Source organism: Tinamus guttatus, unplaced genomic scaffold (genome assembly GCF_059628265.1).
Source record: "Tinamus guttatus ecotype Peru unplaced genomic scaffold, ASM5962826v1 Tinamus_guttatus_pri_ptg000260l, whole genome shotgun sequence".
NCBI classification, from domain to species: Eukaryota; Metazoa; Chordata; class Aves; order Tinamiformes; family Tinamidae; genus Tinamus; species Tinamus guttatus.
The window spans coordinates 1,062,372-1,085,351 of record NW_028288794.1 but is presented as its reverse complement, the minus strand read 5'-3'; the positions used below and the strand labels follow the sequence as shown (position 1 = coordinate 1,085,351).

General features: G+C 38.1%; 1 protein-coding gene across 1 annotated transcript; it reads left to right on the top strand.

Moving 5' to 3' along the window:
- Nucleotides 1–7,450: 7,450 nt before the first annotated feature.
- Nucleotides 7,451–22,755, top strand: WDR75 (WD repeat domain 75). Its single transcript, XM_088526966.1, has 21 exons — nucleotides 7,451–7,549; nucleotides 7,668–7,797; nucleotides 8,703–8,768; nucleotides 9,425–9,518; nucleotides 10,231–10,355; nucleotides 11,364–11,434; nucleotides 11,785–11,901; nucleotides 12,480–12,568; nucleotides 13,081–13,239; nucleotides 13,604–13,663; nucleotides 13,749–13,864; nucleotides 14,338–14,510; nucleotides 14,828–14,991; nucleotides 16,160–16,343; nucleotides 18,028–18,122; nucleotides 18,540–18,635; nucleotides 19,190–19,359; nucleotides 19,841–19,900; nucleotides 20,356–20,499; nucleotides 20,575–20,666; nucleotides 22,530–22,755. Exons 1-21 carry the CDS (start codon nucleotides 7,461–7,463, stop codon nucleotides 22,735–22,737), a joined length of 2,502 nt encoding a protein of 833 aa, XP_088383092.1. The 5' UTR covers nucleotides 7,451–7,460; the 3' UTR covers nucleotides 22,738–22,755.
- The last annotated feature ends 225 nt before the right edge of the window (nucleotides 22,756–22,980 follow it).

Sequence of the window (22,980 nt, the reverse complement as noted above, 5' to 3'; positions counted from 1 at the left end):
ACAAGAAAAAAGAGTGGCAAGGCTGCTGCTTAAGAATAGCATAATAAGGCATCAGTCTGTAAGTAAAGCATAAAGAAAAACAGTGTTCCTTCCAAACGTAATCTCCTAAGGAATGCTACAGAAAATGAGAAGATTAAAAACTTTTAAAAAGATACATGGTAATGCTGTTCAGAAGACAAGCTGCCAAAAACCCATTTTCCGACATGAAACATTCATTTAATAGCACACTCATATTTGAGAAGAGATGGAAAAAATAACTGAAGGATGCACCTTGACAAAGGCTTAACAAATATGTCCAGACTTCTAGAAATAACATGACTCTTTGGACACACCTGTTGAAGTTTGTGTTCTTCTGACAGCTGTAACTCAGATGTTGGTGCCAGCTAGGCAATGTTACATCTGCCATATTCTCCTGCTGATATTAATACTGAGGTAAAACTGCCTCACAATTTTAATGAAAGTGATCATGTGAAAACTTTTTAAATGGGAATTTGGAAAATTAGGACACAATTTGAGATGAAATTTTATTGTGCGTTACATGACATATTCCATCCATAATGCCATTAATCAGGGAACAGCCAAGATTTTGAAGAACAGAAAGGAAAATGAGTACTGAAAGACACTCCTAGAAAAATGTCAAACAAAAGAAAAAAGATCACACGGGAAGATTCATGTTCTTCTGCCTTCCCCCTCTTGACAAGTTGTCACTTCTAATGACTTTAGAGAAGCAGTAGATCCTCCAGCAATTCCAGTCACCAAAAAATAGTAAAAATACTGCTAGATTGTTATCTTCAGTTGAGGGGCATATGCTGATCAGACAGATTAGCACAGCAACTAGCATTCTTAAATTATATAAAAGCTTTAAGGATCGTAACGTTGCCCGTTATATGCCATAAATAACGAGATGCTCAAAGAGAAAGAGTATGTACTTAGCTTACTAAAAAACAACATAAAACAAATGCATAAACATAATTTCATCTTATTTTCTCATAAAAATCGTAATTACCGTTTCCAGATGCAGACATCATTGAAGAACTGTCTTCAAAGTCAGCTAGTTGTAATATTTAGCTGCAAAACTTGCTTCAAAGGTCTGTTAAAACTCAGCAGTCTGATGACTGCCCTTATTCGCTCAATTTGATGTAAAAAAAAAAAAAAAAAAAAAAAAAAAAGGACCTTGCTAGTGCTGCTGAGACATTATGGGGGCAATGTTTTCAAACTGGTAAGAGTACAGTGATGACACTTGAGTTTTTTCTGGTTCTACTAAGATACATCTAAGATATTCTATCCTACTGTCTCTTCATCTCCAACTTTAAAATGAGAATAATCAGACCCACTGAGGTTTGCTAACTAAAACAATTAAGACTTTTTCACGATACCAAGAACTTGTGTTACATGTTACCTTATGGGAAGATCCAATTAGGCAACAACAAGAGGCAAGTAAAAAAAAGCCTAACCTAGCCTAAAAAAGCACTCTTGCAGTATGCAACTTTAGACAGAGACAAATAACTTAACAGGTGTTTCCACCTCAAAAGAACACAAGATCTTGCCAAAAGGATCATGAGATTACACTTGAAATTTTAAGGAATACTTGGGACCACTAAAACAGAAAATGAAACTCCCATATCCTATAAAATTCTCTATCTGATTGCCATTTGCAAACTGCTGTGATCTTATATTCATCTCCACTACATTCAGTCCCTCAGAACCTATGTTATTTTGCCTGGGTTAGGGCCTTAACAGCTACCCCCACCTTTTACAGCATCATCTCTGGTATCAGGCCCTAGCCCTACATGACAAATTACAACATTAGCTGCTGCCAAGAGCAACGAAGTCAGGAGAGCTGCACACGGGGATCAGCAGCATGTGCAAGTACCAGGCTCCCAGAGCAAAGCAAAGGTAAAGAGCTGACATTTGCGTCCACACTTAGAATCTGAAGTCAAAGTTTTGGAACCTCATTCTCTGATGAGAAGGATTACAAATATTCCCCAGTGTCACACATCAGAGAGTGGTGAGCAAACTCTGAACTAGGGAAAAAATGACTTTTGGTACGGCATTACGTAAGTGCTTGAAAAATGTTGACTTGGCCTTATTCAATACAGGAAGTTATTCTGTATGTGTCTGGATCATGCAAAATAAGCAGAAAACTGCTTTCTAAGATCATATCTATATTTACACTGATTTTCAAATATGATCTCAGAAAAAGACAACAGAATCCTAAATTTTCCCCCTACTGTCACCTGTCACTAATACAAATAACTCTTTTGTGTTATAGCTAAAACATCAGGACACCTTGTTTAGCAGTAATCTAGCTATTCTCTTTTTCCTACTGAAAACAAACAAAAACATACATTTTGATTAATAACGTGTCACAGATTTGTTTGGCTGGTCATTCCACATGATGGAATGGTTTTTCCACTGTGTAACTAGACAAGGAAAAGTATTCCTGTTCCGCAAATGAAATGAATTATGACTTTGCTTTCTTCTAAAGAATCTGTTTTGAAATGGGTTTGGGCATCACCTCAGGATGTGCCATTGCTGCCCTGCCCGACGATCACCGAGGCTGCCGGCAGCCCTGGCTTAGACTCCTTAGGGAAGGGCCCTCCTGTCGCTGCTCGCTCGCATTTGCCAAGTAGAGAAAGAACACTTAAAAATAAATAAATAATAAAGACTCCTTAGATATTTTAATTTTGACCTGGATTATTTTGGATATTTCAAAATGCGTCTTCAAAGAGAAGAATCTTTAACACTTCAGACAACCCCTTGGTCCTGCTCCTCTGACATTAGTTACTTAAAAGCAGAGATTCCTCAGAATTCCTTCATCCCCCTCCGTGCAGGAGCGACTGGAAGTACCGCAGTAACAGCATTCCCAGCCGCAGTAACAGCATTCCCAGCCCCGAGGGGAAGGGAGGGCCTCACATTGCTCAAGGGCCCGTCTGCTGGCTGGCTGCAGCGGAGGATCTCATGGCCCTGGCAGGAGCTGTTTGGCCTTCCACAGCCAGCGGAACTTCTCCTGAAGGGGAAAGCTGCGAGGCCTTGGGAGGAGTGGTGGTACAATGTGCATTCATAAGCGATATTCTCAATTATAACGTTATTTAATCATTTCAGAAATAACAAATATTAGCTAATAATAATCGTAACATGTCAATATTAGCAAAATGGGACACATGATCCATTAGTTTATGAGATGCGATCCATTAGTTTATGAGATGCATTAGTGACTTTTTAAATTATTTTTGCTAGGGACTATAAGTTTCTGTATCTCAGGTATTGATCAAGAAATTATACAAGAATTTTGAAAGCAGAAAATAATTTTGGAAATGAAATGACAAAAGTATAGCCTTCTAAGCATGTGCAAGAGCAACTCAGGCAATGGGCATCAGGAAAAAAAAAAAAAAAAAAAAAAAAGCCCAGTTAACTGGAGCTGAGCGTTAAAGGAGTCTAGAAGCAGAAGTCCTGAAGACCATGCAAAGCTTAATATGGATCTTAAGGTAAAACTTAACAAAAGTTATTACAAGAAGTTAGATGAAGTACTTTCAAACGTAGGGTTGAGGTGAAGTATTAAATTCAAAGTCTCCTGGGTAAACTACAATAGCCTGAGGATGCAGTAATTTACCCTGAGTAAGCCATGAATTAAATACATAAGCTAGCAGAATGCATAAAAATTAGAGGAAAAAGAAACTGAAATGGTACAAAAAGCAAATAAATCCAATTTATGATTAAAAATTATGGAGAGATTTAGAAGATCAGAGATCTCAAAGTGTACCTCTCACAGGGATACCGTGTATGAAAAACACAGGTATATCCAATTAACACTGATTTTACCAAAGTGACTACAGAATTAAATAAACTGTCCTTAAGTGTGCTGAAACAGTACAATCTGCAGTGATTATTGATAGAAACTAGACATTTTAATCTAACAGAGAGAGAATAAACCTGGACTCAGTATAACAGGAGGCTGAATGAAAGTGTTCATTAACCTCAAAGTACTCCAAATAGCATGTTTTCTTCCCACAGCAGGGCTTGTCTTCTTTCACCTGCTTTTAATTTAATCATAAATTGTAATAAATACCCAGCAGATCTCTCCAGCTTCTGCAATTCCCAATAACAGGTTTCTTTTACAGTATTCCAGGCCACATGGAATGAAGTATGGCTTGTACCAGCCCCAGCTTCTTTCTTTCAAGGCTTTATTATTATTATTATTTTTAAGAAACCAGAAGTTTGTGCAAGTGCTCATGTTGGGACCCTTCACTTAGACCTGCCATGATTATAAGACAGCACAAATGTTGCTAATTCTACCTGCAAAAAAAATAGACAATATCACATTAGTTCCTTGATACAATCCCTTCCTCCTAAATCATGAAAGCAGCTTGAGTTTGCTGCCCTGAGCTCTTACTCTTTTGTCAGCACTCTGCGGTACCTCGCATGCTTCAGGAGCCCCTTCTGCCCGGATAACAAGCAGCAAAGGGTTTAGACACCTCTGTGAAGTGGCAGGTCAATCAGAACCAGAAAAAAACCCTAAACTCCTTTAGCTATAACAACGTCTGCTAATGGAACATGTACCTAACAATTACCTTTTCTCAATCAGTTACCAAATTAAAGCAAGCAATGTTTGGAAAAGAGTTATGTAAACTGTATAATGGATTCATATGTGCATATGATTTTTATAATATTATTTATTTAGAATTAGTGCCTACTAATTAATATGATGAAAAGAATCAGGCATGCAGCTTCACAACTCAGCAACTATGTCTTGTTTAGGTAGAAGAGCATTTGGCAGGTATAATGCCTAAACCACACTGTCTATTGCTCTAAACCTTTTCTTTACATATATGCTAGATTTTGTTCTGTTAATCCATGCTTATAAGTACCATACAATTTAAAATAAAAAGCTTGCGCAGGATGATGTACTGTTATTTCTACTGTCTAAAAAGCCCCAGTTCAGAATATGCGATGATTTCAGCTCTTAATCTTTTTTTCCTACGGTTTAATGGAGTAGCATTTACTGAGGAAAAGAAAAACATCGTGCATTGCAAAACATCATACAACTTTGGAAGGAAAAAACCCAAAAACAAAACATTAACTTCGGACACACTGTGCTTTTTCTTCCCTCCCTCACATCTCTCTCTCAATGGAGAACATGGTAACAACCCCTTGGCAACAAAACAATTTTCCATGTTATGACACTCAGCCAGTAAGTACAGCGGCTCAAAAAATCCAGTCCTCAGCTGCTGCAAGAAAAAATAAATAAGCAAAAACCCTACCAATAAGCATCGAGAATTGACTTTGTGGAAATCATTTGAAAAATGAATTTTACCTCCACATGAATATACCTATAAACTATAACTCTATTGTCTTTGCTTACTTTACAAGAAACATGTAGTTTGAAAAGGATAAATAGGCGTTAGACAGGCATCAGAATACACATATCACAGGACAAATGCCATGAAAATTTTAGCCATTAGAAAGAATGCAGATGTTACATTTCTCATGAGAAATAGACATGAAAAAGGAAAAGGGGGGTGAGTCTTGCCTACTGCGAAAACAGAAGAGAGGCTGGTCACACCTTCACCCAGAATATAACAACCTAGGGCCAAATATTCCATGAGTTCTGCAGCATTGCCCCCACTGTTTCGGTCTATGCATGCTTTCTGAAATGCTACTCAAAAGGGCAGTAGAGAAAGTTAATTCACCCTGATAAATACCATTTTTCTCCATGAGTTCCAGCTTTGTTAAGGTCAGATTTTTCATGAAGATCCTAAAAGCTGCCCCCAGAATGCAATATCTTTGGTTGGCTTGCTCCTGTTCACTGCATACATAACTCTAATCTAGCTTATGAATTCACAAACAGGAAGGGATTTTTTTAAAAAAAAAAAAAAAAAAAAAAAAGCAAAGTGATTATCAGTCACAGGACTCATTAGGAAATAACACAAATCTGTCAGACTAAAAGGGAACAGTAAAGCTTCAGATCTGCTGCTTTGTGCTTGGAAACAGGGAAACACTATTTACATGCAGCAATGCATAGCTACAGCTGGTTTTTATCAGAGAAAAGGCCAAGAACATTTGTTAGATGGTAAGCACGGAGCTTCTAAAAGCCTGAGAGTTTATTTTCTCCATCCAGAACCTTGCCGTAAACACTGCGGTGCTCACCTCCCCGAGCCGGACAAAGCTTGGCGCCCTTTGCTGGGGCAAGAAAAACAAATTTTTAAAGACTTTATAGAACAAGATTGAGCAGCTGCGCAAGTTAAATATCCCCATGAGCCTCACTTGCTCGGCACTCCTCTCTCTCAGGAGCTTGCTCGCTAACAGGCACCGTTCAAGGAGAACAAAACCCTGGAGCAAAGTCCTCACGCAACGTAAGATACTCCTAAATGCTGCAGTCTCAGCAGTCAGAACTGCTGTCATTCCAAAAGGACTACAAGATGCAAGCCCCATTTTCCTTCCTTGGATCCCTCTGGAACACTCACCATCTGTTCTGAAAGTAAGAGTTGCTCTTAAAAGAGCTCCAAAATACACAGAGATTAAATCTCTGTCCCCATTCCCTCTCCATTGGGTCAGTCCCGAGGACACCACAAAGAATGTACAGAACAGCTCAAATAACTGCCATTTTTGGGGAGCTTTAAAACTTCAGTTATCCTTTCAGCCATTCTTTTACCACCCTCTAGCGTCCACTGCAGCTACGAATCGTTTTTATAACTATTGCAATAGTATGGGCACGTAATGAAGAGTTGCTTTCCCAACTTAAAAACTACTGATTTGCATCATTATAGACACTTCTCATGATAACCAGTAGGTAATAAAAATAGCTAATAATTGACTGTGCCTCCATCACATATTCAACTGCAATCCGTGTCATTTGAGGTTTTCTCTCAGAGACCAGTTTTCACATTTCTCAGAAAGGGAAAAATCCTAGCATATAAAATAATTGCTAAGAACTCCTTGTGTCTTCCAGGTGTGACCTTACTTCAAACAAATATATTCCTCAGCCTGGAAATTTATATGTGAACTCGCCACTCTTTCTCTTTTGCCAGAATTTACATGTGGAAAATAGCAGACAAATCAAGTCAATCATACATAATGAAAAATATCAAAAGGAGATCCCCCTCCTACCTGTTATTTTATTACAGAAGACTGGAAGGCAGAAATTTCAAGAAACACCTTCCACTCTCCGAAAAACCCCCAAACTGCAGAAGAAATAGAGGACACGTGACACCACATATATTTTTATTTAGCAGCCCCCAACTCCTGCCTTAGGAGTGTGACGCCCTGTTAGTGACACGCCCCCAATTGCGTCACCGCCACGCAACCAATCGGCGGCGAGGCGCCAGGCCGCCATGCTGGCTGCGGGCGGAAGCGCCCCGCGAGCTCGCGTTAGTCTGCCAGTGAGGCCGTTATGGGGGCTGCCATGACACCGCCTTCCCGGCCGAGCCGGGGTGAGAGGTCAGCACTTCCGCCGAGGGAAGATGGTGGCGGCGGCCGCGGCGCTCCGCGTGGTGCGCTGCGGGGGCAGCGAGCTGCGCGGCGCCCGGGCCCTCTTCTCCGCCGACGCCAGGCGAGCGGGGCCGGGGCGGGCAGAGGGGCAGCGGGGTGGGGGCCGCCCGCGGGCCGCGGCGGCGCCTGGCGGCGTGACCGCGGCGCCATGACGGATCTGTCCCCCCCGCGCCCCGCAGGTACCTGCTCAGCGCCTCGGGCGACTTCGTGAAGCTGCACAGCGTGGCCACCGAGGAGACCGTGCGGCTGCTGCGGGGCCACGCCGAGCTGGTGACGGGCCTCGCGCTGAACCCACAGAACCGCCTGCAGGTGGGTACGGGGCGGGGGGCGGCCCGCGCAGGCCTGCGGGGTGTGCGCCCTTTGAGAACGGGACGGGGGCGGCTGTTTCCTGGAAAAGAACAGGGAAAAACCTAAACTAGCATTTCTTCTGCTTTGATTCGCAAGAGTAAGCGGCTTATGCATCTGCTACAAGTGCACACATCATCACATGGACTGCACTTGCCCAAAGGGGCCTTTTTCTAGCAGTGGAAGCACCAAGTTCTTGTTGATTCCTTTAGAGAATCACAGGAACTGAATTTGAGGAAATCAATACCACGTGTAGAGGTTGGCATTTCCCCCCAATGGGCAGCTCTGTACATGAGGGCCAGTTTCACCATGTGCCAGGGCTTTCCTTTTACATGAGCTAAAAAGAAAACAGAGAAGCACAGAAACAGCCCAGGGATGGAGACATGCAGGAATCACATCAGAAACGGGTCCAGATTTGACCAAGCCTGTGCTTTTTCCCAGCTGCTCTTTGGCAATGGGCAGTTTCTCTGCCCTGTTCATTGCTGCTGCTAGTTTGGTTATCAGCTTTTCTACTTTTGTTGTTTGTATATAAACAGGAATTCCATGCAGAGGCAGACTGCATCTGATGCACAGGTTACGCAGATCCTGTAAGCAAGAGGTGAAGCAAATGTAAATAAGCATAGGAGATATCTATGTGTCTGTGTCATGTCAGTTTCAGATGGTTAAAGAGAAATACCCCCCAGTTTCTTTTATAATTTTTGTAAAGCTACAATAAGTGTTGTATTTTCCTTGGAACTTATTGGCAGGCATTTGGGAGCTTTTGTGTTCTGTATTTTTGAAGTTTCATCTATTCAGACAATCAAATTATTGACCAATTCTTCAAATTTAAGTTGTAAGTTTATGTAAAATTTGGCTTTTTTTTTTCTCAGCTTTATTCTTCATCTCTTGATGGCACCATTAAACTATGGGACTTCACAGATGGGATTCTCATTAAAGTATGTAATTCCTGTTATGTACACTTCAGAATTATTCTTGACCCAGTGACAAGGATTGCTGTAGGTGTCAGTGCAAATGGTCACAGATCAGTCTCAGAGCTGTTGTTCAACCATTAACACAGGCAAAAAACAGTTTTTATGAACTAAAATCTACAGCATAGAAATTTGGGATGATGCATAGCCTTAAGAGGCAAGGGCTATGTATTGCTATTTGAACTTCTAGCTTCTTGCTACAGTACAAAGTCCAATGGAGTTATTGGGGAATTTGTTGCAGATTTTAGTTATGCCAATAGAAGTTGGTATGATGGCACAAAAATATGAACTGCTAATTGTATCCTGCTGTTCCTGTTCTGTTTTAGAGAGGCAATTAGTTGTAGACAGCTCTTCTGCTTTGAAATAAAATTACCTTTAGATTTTAACTAAATCTGGTATCTCGTATTTAGTTTGTACTGTTTAACATTATTTTTATTAGCCTCCTTGATAGAATAGAGCTCTTTGTCCTAGAATTGAAAATTAATACAGCATATTTACAGTTCATATTTAAAATAAAAAATGAATGTGAATCTTTCCTCAACTATAAAAATACAGCATTACTGATTTTGTTAAAAACACTGTGTTTGAATATAATAACTGATTTTTTTTCTCTCTTTTTCCAGACTTTCACTGTAGGATGCAAACTTCTTGCACTGTATGCACTTGATAGTTTTGAGGACTCAGTGTTTGTTATAATTCCAAAGAGTGGTGAAAGAGGTACAGTAGAATTAATATCTAATTTAAATGTTTATACTTCTTAGCTACTATCAGGTCAGTGAACAGTCTGCTGCAAGAAGATCCTTTAATGTACTCTCTTGAAAATACTCCTTAAGTCTTTAGATGTCTGTACTCCTGCATTTTGTCTCTTGAGACTTTTCTCATTCTCAATTATATCTTTTTTTTATTTGACTAGAAGAGTGCTTCACTTTTGAAGCACACACTGTATATCTGATGTTGTAGATTTGCAACAAATCCTCAAGCAGTGCTTGCTTTTAGTATAGGGTGCACTGCAGACACACGTCTCCCATCTTAAGAGATATCAACAGACTTGCCCAGTGTAACCAAACACCTAGCTGCTTTTCCCCCCTAGGATTTTGTCCGAGAGAAACATAGCTCTAACTAGACCTACTTGTGCTATATTTCTGTTAGCATCATTCAGAGCAAGAACAAATACTACATTATTTTGCTTGGTTTCTGCTTCACATTTGCACTGGAAAACTCCTACCTAACCTTCAATTCTGAATATTCAAAACAAAAACAATTGTTTTTTTCTGGAAAGTGTTACAGAATTTCTCAGTAGGTATCAAAAATGCTGAAAGATACAAACATACATTTTGTTTACAGGGGAACAGGTGCAAATCCTCCTTTGCAGGAGGCATATATAAACTTGATTATAAAAGCCTTATGTAACAGTGTTTTCTTTTGTCAGATTCATTCCAACTGGTATCGGTTAAGCTGACAAAAGCAGCGGGCCAAGAAATTGAAGCCAAGGAATTGTCTGTGATTTTGGATGGTGTGGATAAGTCACCTAAGCACACTGCATTTGGAAGAGAAGTATATTCACATTTTTAGTTGATGTTTTTCCCCTCAAACAAACTAGATACTGCTTATGATTTTATACAAGCACAGCAATAGTCAGACCTGTTAAGTAAAACAGCATTAAAAAGTTTTACAAACCTTTCTAGCATAAGTCTAAGTATGAATCTTAGTTTTTAATCTGTGTCTGAATCAGTAAATCAGTAGATTTTCTAGTAGTAAATGAGAGAAATGAGTGGATTTTTTAGTAAATCAGTAGATTTTTTAAAAAAAATCAGTAGATTTTAGAAAGGCTACCCCTCAACAAATTTAACTACAGCAGCACTTGGAAACAGCCGTAACATTTAGTAGAACAATCCAGTAAGATTAAGTCTACTGAAGCACCAAAAAAACACCCACACCTCATATCAAGTAAGCATTTAAGCATTATGGAAAAGAAGCCCAGAAAAATCAGTCTGGTAAAATATACATACTTGGAAAGATGATACTCATAAAAATACCTTTTGATATTGAAGTTCTTAAAAAGAAAAATAAAAGCCTTATATGCTGTTAGGTAAATTGTAGAGAAGTTTAGACTTTAAAAGTACATTTTAACATTGTTTTGCTCAGATTTCACATTACAATTTTCTTTGTAACAACTGATTCTATCCTATTTAGAACAGCAAATAGGAAGGAAACAAAAGATACCGTCTTAGTTGCATACCTCTCCTTTTTTTCTTACAGTGCAGAAAAACACTTTTAAAATGCATGGAAAGATAATAGGGTTACAGCTGGAAGTAGGTCTCAGTGCTTCTGGTTTGTGTGTTTCTGCCCAAACTTCTTGCACCACTGAAACTAAAATGAAGTTGGAAGAATCTGTATGCTGAAAGCCCTATGCTTTAACAGACAAAAACTTGAAAAGAAACTATTTATCTAATATCAGTTTACATGCTATGTTAAATGCCTTGTAGTGAAGCTTGATTTCTATCCGTGCCCTTTTCATAACAACACAATTTGTATATCCTAAACTCATTTTTGCCATAACAGGGTGAATATGTGGCATCAGTAAAAGAGCTTGAACTCCAAGTTTATTTTTTCAAAAGGAAACAGATAAACAGGTAAGAAGGAACACATCAACTACTGCTTCAATATGATACATTGTAAATGTCTATACTAACTGATGATGCAAGCATTATTTTACATCAGTGGCCAATGTGTTAATTTTATACTGGTGGGGATGGTTCCATTCTTGTCTGAGAACCTGCCAGACAACGTGGAATAATTAAGACTAGCTTTACTTGTCACTGTTTTTGAGAGCATATAACAGCTTAGAAATATGAACTTGAAGATTTTTTTGATTCTCCTGGTCTAAATTGTGCATTTATGCAACAGCTGATATCTTTGAGGCTTTTTTAACAAAAGGAAAATTTCATTCAGATAATTAATGTTATTTCCCTCAACTTTGAAGGTTTTCTTTAAGTGCAACAAACACCAAGGGTGGAAACAATCGCTTCACTTGCGTAGCGTGCCACCCCAGGGAGGACTGTATTGCCACGGGCCACCGCGATGGAAAGATTCGGCTCTGGTATGCTCATTTTGGTTCCCTTGTGTAGCCTATCAACAGACCAAGACCATAAAATTGAGAGAAATGTGAACAAATCTGATTAGTCCTTACGTTGCCTCCGTTAGAAGCCATTACAAGCAAAGAATGGCCAGCCCTGTAGGTTTGCAGTACTGAGGCTGACTTCAGGGTACAGCTTCAGTTTAATGCCAAGTGGGAAGACATTTCTGTTAAGCCATGCTTCACAAAATTGCACTTGAAAAAGGTTGCTCAGGTTGTTGAAGTATCTCTTTGACACATAAACAGAGTTCTAGTGAGGACATACTAGCAGAATCGCACAGTTGAGTATCAGCTTGCCAAGCTGCTCTGCAGCTAAGTTGCATTGGCTATTTAAGATATACAATGTGCATAAGAAAGACAAACTTCTCTGAAAAACCTCAACATGTTGCTTTTGCTCCCTTTTGCATTACTCAAGCATACATCAAATTGCAGCCTAGAGGTTAGAGGATGATATATTTGATTCAGTTTGATATTCCCCATTGTGCTCTTGTCACTGATCCTGTGCATTTAAGTGCTCTTCTAAACAACATTCTTCTCCATAGGAGGAATTTCTACCACAGTAAAGAATATACATTTTCCACACTGCACTGGCATCATGATATAGTCATGGATCTAGCCTTTTCTGTAGAGGGTGAGTACAAAAGTCTTTCAGAGCCAGGTTAGGAAGAATGAAACAATAGAATTTTTGAGTTTGTCCACTTTAATTTATAGAATTTACAGATCTTCAGGAAGGATTTCAGATTAAGAGGGAAAGTTACAGCTTTTTGTCAGGCATAACATCAAGCATCTATCTTCTAAGGTAGAAAGTAAAATCCAAACCTGTTTTTTCCTTTTGTTCTCTTCCCCATCACTGGCACTTTAGAATTCTTGCCAAAATCTGTTCAAAAAAAATTCGTATTCTGATGCAGAATAGGAGTTATTGCTCCCAAGGCAATGTTTAAGTTTTACTGTAAGCACAAGCTTTCGTTATTTAATTTCTCCAGCAATTTAACATGAGAAAGCAAATGTATATGGAGATATTGCCCAGGCTAAATAGGAGGAATACTAGTTTTGTTTGACGTAGTTTAAGAAAATTTTTAAGTATATGTCTAACATACGCTGATTTTATAATGAAAACTAACAGCATACTTCTTGTCTGTAAAGGAACCAGCCTGCTGAGCGGAGGAATCGAATCGGTTCTCGTTCAGTGGCACAATGGGTCCGACTGCAAGAAGGATTTCCTTCCTCGCTTGGGATCTGCTATTGAGTGCATCTCTGTTTCATCAGATGGCACTTCATATTGCACCTCACACACAGACAACAGTAAGCCCAAACATGTTTAAGTAACACAAAATGCACAAGAGGGTATGAGTCTCTGTAAGGTGTTTTGTTAGTTTCACATGAATTAACTAAATACAGATTAAATGTTGACCTGAAAGAAGAGGTGCTTGATAATTTTTGCTTTCATCAGTTCTATGAATTAGCCTAAGGACTGCTGTAATTGGATTTGTCTGAACTAAGGAGTAGGGTCTTGCATATTTTGAAAGGATGGGAACATGGAGTTGGCTTTTTAATATATTTAATTTGTATTTGTAATATTAAGGAGAGGTAGTTAAGATATCTTCCTTCTCCCATGGGATGCATTTGTATTGTGAAAGTCTGTCTTGTAAAACTTTTCCCTCCTCAGGAATTACAATAATCAGCAGCAATCTAAGATTTTCCAGAAGTATTCAAGGATTAATCAAAGGTAAATGCAATAAAACTTACCTTATCATGTAATAGATAATGTCATTTTTCATTTTAGGCCATTTATCATCTCTTTTTGTTTCCAGCTAGGGATGTCAAGACTGGTCTAGTGGTTGATCCTAGAACTAAAGCTTTGGTCCTGAATGGAGAGCCTGGCCACTTGCAGTTCTACTGTCTCCAAACTGACAAACAGCTCTACAGTGTAAGTTGGATAGGCCGATGCCATAATTTCAACTTTTTCAGACAAATCTTTGACAACAGAATTTCTTTGAAGAATTATATAGCAAACAGGAAAAAAATCCAGCATCTGTATATTAGACTAGAATCCAAGCAGAGGGGTTTCAGGCTTTTTCACAGACTTCTGTGACTCTTAAGCATAATTAAACTTTAACCACTGAATAAATCCTTAGAAAGTGTCGTGTTTTACAAGTTTAATGCCTGCGTATCTCTAGGTAGAAAATTTTGCCTTATTTTTCTCATGTTTAACAGGAAACTAAATTCCACCTTACCGTGGAACTTGAGCCATAATGCATCTTTCCCCAAGTTTATTTATGTTCCAGCCCAGTCAATTCTCATCAGTGCTTTCATATATCCTTTCTCCAGAGCTTTGTGAATGAGATATATCTCTATATGTATACTTGAATTCTGAAATTTGTTTTTGGTCTTGTTTTGCAGCTGGATATTGTGCAACAAGAATACATCCATCAGGAAGGTCTAAATCAGCTTGATTTGGTAAAAGTTGCATTTAGTGCACAAGGCAAGTGGTTAGCAACAGTAGAGGAGCGAGAAGATGACACTGACCTTGAATTACAGTTGAAGCTGTGGGTCTATGATGAAGAAACACAGAGGTAATTATAACTTTGGAGCTGTCCTCAAGATTTCAAAACCTATTTCTTATATGTTGTGCAAGTATGTTGCTGAATATTTGAGTAATGCTTATTTAGTAGGAGTCATCTTTTCTCAGTGGTGGGCCACAATCTCCCTTTAAGTATGGAAGTGACATGGTAAAAGTGATCTTAGTAAATGAGATACCATTTGTCTATTCAACTAGGCAGAAATTTCTTTGATTCCTGCTGCCCCTTCCAGAATCATCCGAAACTGAAATCTTTCTCAATTTCCAAAGAAATAAAAATGGCAAACTTCTACTTTCTTTCCTTAACTACAGCTTTAAGCTGAATACTAGAATAAACATGCCACATGAGGACCACATAACAGCCATGTGCTTCCGTGATGCAGATGAAGTGGAAGATGACTCTGCAATGTTGGTAACAGCTAGCAAAGACTGTCTGTTTAAAGCCTGGGTGATAGTAGAAGACACAGATCCTGAGGGTAAGCTTGACCAAAAGAGCTTGCTCTTGGCTACCACCTTATAACATGCTATAGAAGTTCTGACAGTTAATTTTATTCTTTCATAACTAGGCCATCTAGTCCCATGTGTTCATATATTTCAGCTGTTGCACAAAGTACGTTTTTCTGAGTATCCCTTCTGATGAAATTCTATCATAATTTTTGCATTACTTATTGTTTTTAAAAAAACAAAGACCTTCCTGAGACTGACACAAAGAAGAGTGGCAGCCTGTGCTCATTGTTTAAAGGCTTGTTTAGGATCATGACTCCTTCTATGCTGAGAAAATGCTTTTGTGTTATTCCTGTAGGTGCAGTCATTTCAGAATTGTTTAAGGGAGTAGGATGCAGAAAGCGTTTTTTTTTTTTTTGCAGCAAATATCTCCTTGTGCCTCTAGGTGGTGCCATTTTAAAGAAACAATCTGTTTCTCTGGCTTTTATACAGTTAGGTCTCTTCATCATCATCTCAGCTGTTATATAAAGGATAATGTAGCATAGGGTACATTAATTTTTACCCACTTTCCTCATGCGATTTCCATTTTTTCAAAAGCATGGTGTACAAACTAAATTATACCAGAAAATGTTACATGGTAAGAACATCCCTTTGCTCCAGATTATTTCATGGTAATTACCAATAATGGAGAAGTTATCTCAGTTTAGCATACTGGCAGGTTAATCAGGACACCAAATCATGCTAACAGATCACTATGGGATCCTCAGTGTTAAATACACAAAACAAGTTCTCTTGGAATCAAGTGTAAAGTGAGTTTACATTTTTTGGAGTACTAGTGTTCTTGCTTCAAAAGGCTGTTGCACTTCAGAATCTACTTCAGGAGGATTCAGGAGTGGGGCTGGAAGGTTTTGTTTGCTTTTAATCCAACACCTGCTTTTGAACAGCACCATTGCCACAGTTTGCACATTAAACGTGTATTGTACCACGTTACTCTCAGGAGGTCACTGCTCAAGTACAAAACTTAAGAAAAAAAGGAAACCTTGCTGCCCATTTCTTGGGCGAGATTCTCTGTGCTTCATACAGAAGCCTTCTGAATGAAAACTCTTGCTTTTGAGCTTGTTTTACAGCTGTAACACTTTAATGTGAAGGAAGCAGGAATTCAACTTGAACCAGCTTAACTAGTTTGTTTATTCAATGCAGCACAGCAAAGTGTGAGTTGGAGCTGTGACTTTGTAGGCAGCTACCACAACTACCAAGCTACTAACTGCTGTTTCTCAGAAGATGGATCTTTGCTTGCTGTTAGCTTTGAAGAAACTGTCACTGTATGGGACTCATTTACGTGGGATCTTAAGTGTACATTTTGCCATCCACCTGGAAAAATAAGGTAAGTCTTTTCATGACTTTTTTCTTCCTTGAGTGCTCAGAACAAAAAAGTACTCAGTTTACAGCACCCTGATGTCCTGTGCATGTTCATACAAAAATACTACATTTAAGTTTTCAGCATATATAGAAGAGGCCATATTTAATGTGCTCTTAAACTTTAAAGTATGACAATCTGACTTCAGTTTCTTTTTCTTCCCTGCTTATGAATGTACCTCCAGTACTCACATGCATCTTTGGGCCCACAGGGATTTATTAATAGCATTTTATTTCCTCACCATTAATCTACTGATGAAAGGACTGAAAAAAATAAATAGAAGCAGCTCCTGCTTTCTCTTATATGCATGCATTGAAATAGAAATAATTAGCCTTAGGGCTTAGTAGTGTGTTGACATTATACACTATATTTTACATTCAGGAAGATATCTTGGATCCTTGTTCACCTATGTTGGAAAATTACACTTTAAAACTGTTTCTAATCCAGGGAAATGATTTTTCTTATAATAAACTCATCCTTTCATCTACTCAAGTCTACCCAGATCTTTGTACCTAACTCCTGAAAGAAGATGATGCTGCAATCTCTTACCTTTCTCTTTCAGCATTTTTTACTGCTTCTCAAACTTGATTCTAAAAGTCAGTACTGCAGCAACATGAAGTGCTTACTTCAGAGTTCATTAAAAATACCTAAAACAAAGCAAAACATAGAGCCTCCTTAATGATATTCAAAGTTAAATAAGCCTTCCTTGTGTTGTTTCAGAGTTAAACAAAGGTATACAGATTTACTTCCTTATTTTGGTGCATAAGTTAGCTTCCTTATGTTTGTGCATACATGTGTAAGCTTTTCCTGTGTGTCATCAGGTTTGTTTTGCTTTTATTGGGCCCTTCAAGACTATTAATGGAGAAACACAATTCTGAAATTGGCCTGCAGGACAACTAAGGGAGGCAGGTTAGCGATAGCTTTCCTGTACCTATGGGGAAGATGTCTCTGGACAGTCTGGGTACAGTGGCAAGCACTCCCCAGGCCTGCTGAGCCTTCACTAAGGGCTCCATTAAAAGCATACATACAATTCAAAAGCATTTAAATAATTCTAGACCTCCATTAAATGTCTGTTAATTATGTAACTTCAAAGGAGTAGTTTAAATTTAGAAATGCTGTTCCTTACTACCTTTTAAAAAACATTTTCTTACAGAACTCAAAAAGCTGTTTTATTTTTCTCAAGCAAAAAAAGGAGAAATTAAAGGGAGTGGAAACAAGTCACACGTGCTTTTCTTTAGTCTCAGTTTCCACTAAGGATAAAAAAATATTCCTCTTTCTATTGCTTAATCTATTTAATTATGGATTTTTTCCTCAGTCCCTATGTATTCAGCACTCAATAGTAATTATGTTTGTTGTTCATTTAAGAGATTATAATCATTGCTTGAAATCAAAATCTCATAGGAAGTTTCAAATTACCTGTAATTGCTACAAGTACAGGAGATTTCAAAGTAAATATAAAACCCTCAGCAGGGGAGAGGCAGAAGAGGTTCATTTGCTTTCACTCCACATGAATGCAAAATACAAGCTCTTCCTGATCTAAGAGCAGAATCACATCTTAAGTTATCTTTTGTGTGATTAGCAAATCATTACTGTATAGAGAAGCAAAGAAAAGCTGAATTTGTTAACTTGTTTTGATGTTTTACTTCTGTAGGAACATCTGCTTTGGGAGACTAACATGTTCTAAATACCTTATTGGTGCTACTGATCATGGCTTTCTGTGCTGCTGGAATCTGCTCAGTTGTGCATGTAAGACCAGTTCAAGTCTCTGCTAGAGCAACAGTGATGATATTTAATGCTCATGTTTACTATAGTACCTAAAACAATTCTAGTTTGATTCCCAGTGGACTCACTACAAAACACCCCATGGAAGTACTATTTTCATGTCAGTTCTGACCGTTCTGCCCCACGGTCATGGGCTCAGTGTGTACAGGCATCGTGTCTTCCGAAGAGATGATTGGAAACACTATATATAGTATTCCCTGCCTTTGTAGAGGACACTGATAATATTTGTATGTTCTGATTCATCTGGGGGTAAATGAAGTGTATGCTTCCTTGCAATGGAGGTGAAGCTGTGTTTTCCCATTTGACCTTTCACTAGCGAAGCACCTGGATAGCACTGAATGCCTCTCTTCATGTCTGGCTGTTGCTGTGTTTGCTTTCCAGTGGAGTGGAGTGCCCAGCTCAATGTCTTAGTGCTGCAACCTGATCCCCTCTCAGAGCATATTGCTGCTGTCTCATGCATCTCTAAAGATTCCAGCTGTAAGTACAAAAGCTCCTTTCACAAGTAGAAGTTGGAACTTTAGGCTGTAAATGCATAATAATTTCAAAAAAAAGGTTTTCTTGGAATTCAGCTCCATAAAAGCAGTAAGACAAAAGTCCATATTTTGCCTGTCTGAAGAACTGTGCTGTGTCAGACAGCAGCAGTCAAGCAGAGCATGTCAGCAACCCCTCTCCAACAGTTATTTTCCAGATATAACATGGCTTTAGTCATCTGCTGTGGGTTAGTGCCTTACATGCTGCTCACCCTCTCATATAACCTCAAAACCTTGGATGAACTATGCATCTTTTTTGATCTTTTGGTAAAATTAGCTTTCTTAGAGCTACCATTACTCAGAGAAATTAATTTATAAGTATATTCCCTGATGAAATACCATGAAAGGTACCTTGTGTTATTCAGTCCTAGTTATCCAATTATAGTTACTCTAGTGCTTAAAGGCATTCCTATCCAGATTTACCAGTTATGATACAACAGGACAGTGACAGCTATCCAACAAGGTAAAAGTTTCTTGCTTTAAAGACATTTGTTTTTGCAGTGTTTGTGTTTAAACCGAATGAGCCACGGCCAATCTGTATCCAGAGAAACCTCTGTAAAGAGAAGATCCAGTTTGCTGTCTTCGTTCCAAGGGACATCCCTGAAACAACTGGTGCAGAAAAATACCTTTGGCTAAGGAGATCCCAAATATTTTTTTTGACTAACACGCAAGTAAGAAAAAATGATTGTCAAGGACAGTGGTTTCTTCAAAGAAATGTTTTTCTAAATGGGGTTGATAGAAATTCAAGTTTTGCTGTTCAGTATAATAATTTCTCTTTATTATTTCAAAGCAGCATAAGCCACACTGATCTTTAGTATACTGTCAAAAGAACTTAAGCTTTAAATTCACATTTTAACTTTTTGTTTGTTTGCTTTGAAGAGCTTATGTTACCTTAGGCAAGAAACTAGATAGTTTGGGGACTTCATAAAAAAATGCCTATTTAACTTAGTCAGACAACCTGCAGAAGCTGTCGTATTGCTAATTTTACAGGTGTTTCACAGTATATTCAAGTTTTCTCTATAATTTTCTCCTTCCACCCAAAATATCTAAAATTCAGACTCACTGAATTTTAGACTCAGAAGTTTCTGTAAGCAATATGCTGAAATGTGCAGTTTTATGTACGGTGTTGGCTTACATCATTCTGTGTTTTAGGAGCTACTGACCCTCAGCACAAAGTCTCCAGAAGAAAGGCTTACACCGTCAAGCAAACAGGTAATTTTAATACCAGTTCTGACGGTCAAAATTCAGATCATGTTCAGCTTGCAGATTAAACTCCCTTTTACCATCAAAGTGCTCAATCAGGTCCTAACATGGGGTCACAAACATTTATGTCTGCTTGCTATACTTGCTAGCAGCGCAGGTCTAGCAGTCATCCATATCTGCTTGCTTTTCAGAATTGCTTTTTGCAGAAACCTATAAAAGAAGCTATTCCTTCCTTTTCTCATACCAAGTTAAAAAAAGGATACATCTCAAAATGACTTACATGCTGTTCTCATGAAGCTAAAATATTCAGTATTTGGATAAAATGTTTTCTTATTTTAATTTCTTTAACTTTAGGAATCTTGAGTATGACCTGAACTGAGATAGGATGTAGATTTTTGATACCAAAATTCTATTTTAAAAATTTGTCATTTTTAATTATGGGCTGTGTTTTCTTTTTATTGAAGCTGGCAGTAGAAGAAAGTCTCCCTGTGACCCCATTTAGCTTGCTACTGGGAAAGCACAGACATCAAAAATCACCAGAGGATGTAGACCTTGGAAAAGTAGTTGTTCATAGTCACCACAACCAAGATTCACCTGCTGTCAAAGAGGTAGGGGTAATTTATAGTAAGTTCACAAAACTGTGACAAAGAAGCTTTCTTAATGCTTCTGTCCTATCTCTTCAGCTCCTGCACACTCCAGCACATGTTTTACCATCTGCTTCCTTCCTGTGTCCTATATTTATTAATTCATTGCTGACCTCTAAGGAGAACAAAAGGTAAGAAAAATAGTGAAGAACTATCTTTAGTTATTGAAATTAAAGTGCATCTTTTTTTAAAAGAATAAAAACAGTTTTCCAGTACTGTTTCTTCTATTAAGATAGCTTTGCTAGAACACTACTTTGGCAACATGTTATGACCTTTTAGGAGACACTTGCAGACTGACTATTCAGTCCGTGTGTCTAATTTTATTATTTGGCCAAATGTAATTGTTAGGAAAACATTGTCTTTGGTACTTGTGTTTTGTGTGTTCACTTTTGACCTTGATGGCAGAGATGGAATGTTTTTGAATAAATATCTGTAATATCAAGCAAGCTTGATCTGTTTCCCTGCCACTTTTTTACTTCTTACTTTAGTATCCTTATGGCTTGATCATTGTTTAGTGATGAGAGTTTTAGTTCTTAGAACATAAGGGCTGTTCCTAGTGAAGCTACAACGTACTAGTGTGTGCTACAGAGCAAGGTAACTTGTTCTGTAGTGCATCAATCCCAGTTGGATAGGTACTTAAGGTGTAAGATAGCTAGCTCTGAGATGACTTTTCTAGAAAAAGAATGCAAGCATAGGGTTCATAGTTGTAGCCTTAAGATGAATACCTTGTCACTTATACACAAGCCAATTAAATGCTCTTTTTTTTAAAAAAAAAAAAAAAAAAAAAAAAGATTTCTCACATCTTTACCAAGCCAAAGATCAATGTCTGTCACTGGTGTCAGCTGCCCTAATGAATTTGTACAGACTGATAAAAAGATGGTTTACGAACACTGGAGTTTCTCAAAAGGAAATGCTAGTTGGAGGAATGGTGTTTTTGCCTCCCATGATCAAATTCTGGTTGATTATGATTACACAATATATAGTTACATTGTGTTTGCTGGAGCTACTAGTTTTCTTTTTGGACTACAGGAAGTAAAAGCAGTTTTGTCACAGCAACAAAACATTGGGAAAAGCCCAATACAAGGAATGTAGAGAAGCTTGCATGTAGTCTCATTACTGAAGAATTTAGTGGCCAGACTGTTTAAATATTTGCACAGATAGGACTTGTACTTTAACAGCAGTAGTTAGTAAAGCTGTGCATTTAAAGTTACATGTAAGAAACTGTAGGATTGGGCTCTTTTTAAAGAGCCTGGCATATACCACTATAAAGATTCATTTTCTTATTAATGTTAATCAGTTTATATGAAGTCATAGTCTTTAGAGGACTATCACTATTAAGTGATAATCCTTAAAATCTAAAGGATTTTTGGAAGACTCATCGTGCAAGTCATTTCTAATGAGATCAAAAAAGAATTTTACAACAGATGTGCATGTATAAAATGTAATTATCTCCCTTGTAAATGGTTGTATATAGCTATTATGCAGTATGCTTTCTACTTCAAGGTGAGTTGAACTGTTGGAGAGAGAAGTTAGCAGCCACTTTAAGGTTTTTTGTTTTCTTTTTAAAGCAGGTAAGTGTTCTTTTCCTCTGGGAACACTTCAGGTTTTATGGGGGATTTTTAAGACCAAGTGACATTTTCAGGTCTTAAAAAAAAGTGGCCTTCTTGAATATTCTCATCTGCCACTGTAGTGTTTCTAATCCTATAGAAGAAGACTGCTTTTTACATAGTGCTGATCTGCCTATTCTGACGCTATGCTTTTTATTTGGAGAAAATACTTTATTTGGCAAGTTTACTTACCAAGCAGAGAAAAACAGCTATTTGAACATGGTTTGAATTCGAGATGCCAAGGGAAGCTTTTAAGTAGCCTGAGATGACAGGGCAGAAGCCTAATGTTTAAAGTAATTTACATGAACATTTACCTCCATAGCATGTGAACAGAACTGTGTTGTATTTTCATTAATTGGGTTGTTGGCCATCATCTTCCTCTTACAGTGCTGAAGAGGTTGCTGATGAAGTAGAAATGGAAAGTAAAGACTCAGAAGATGATTCAGATGAGGAAAGAAATATTGTTGAAATTGAACAAGATGACCAAAGACCTGTGGATTTCTGGGGAGAAACAACATGCAAACTGTCCAAATCAGAGGAAAAAGAGCTACGAAAAATAAGAAAAATGGACTACAGTTGGATATCTAGTTTGTAATCAGAGACTCTTTTTATATTGTAAACTGAAACCTTGTGGATTAAATACTCTTCTTTTTAAAATCCTTCAATACCTTTGGCTATTAAACTTTAGCAACTTTTTTTTCAATACAAGTTGCAGGAGGAAGGATCAAAATTTGAAAATCTGCTTTTGTTACTTCCCTTTTTACAGATTCCCTGCAAGTTCAGAAAACATTTAAGCTGTAGTTTTTCCCTCCCAAGTGCACTTGAAAGGCTAACAGCA

Coding starts and splice junctions, on each gene's coding strand:
- WDR75 (XM_088526966.1), top strand. CDS start 7,461: ATGGTGGCGGCGGCCGCGGCGCTCCGCGTGGTGCGCTGCGGGGGCAGC. Junction 11,902..12,479: donor GATGGAAAGATTCGGCTCTG/GTATGCTCATTT, acceptor TCTTCTCCATAG/GAGGAATTTCTACCACAGTA. Junction 18,636..19,189: donor CATCTCTAAAGATTCCAGCT/GTAAGTACAAAA, acceptor TTGTTTTTGCAG/TGTTTGTGTTTAAACCGAAT.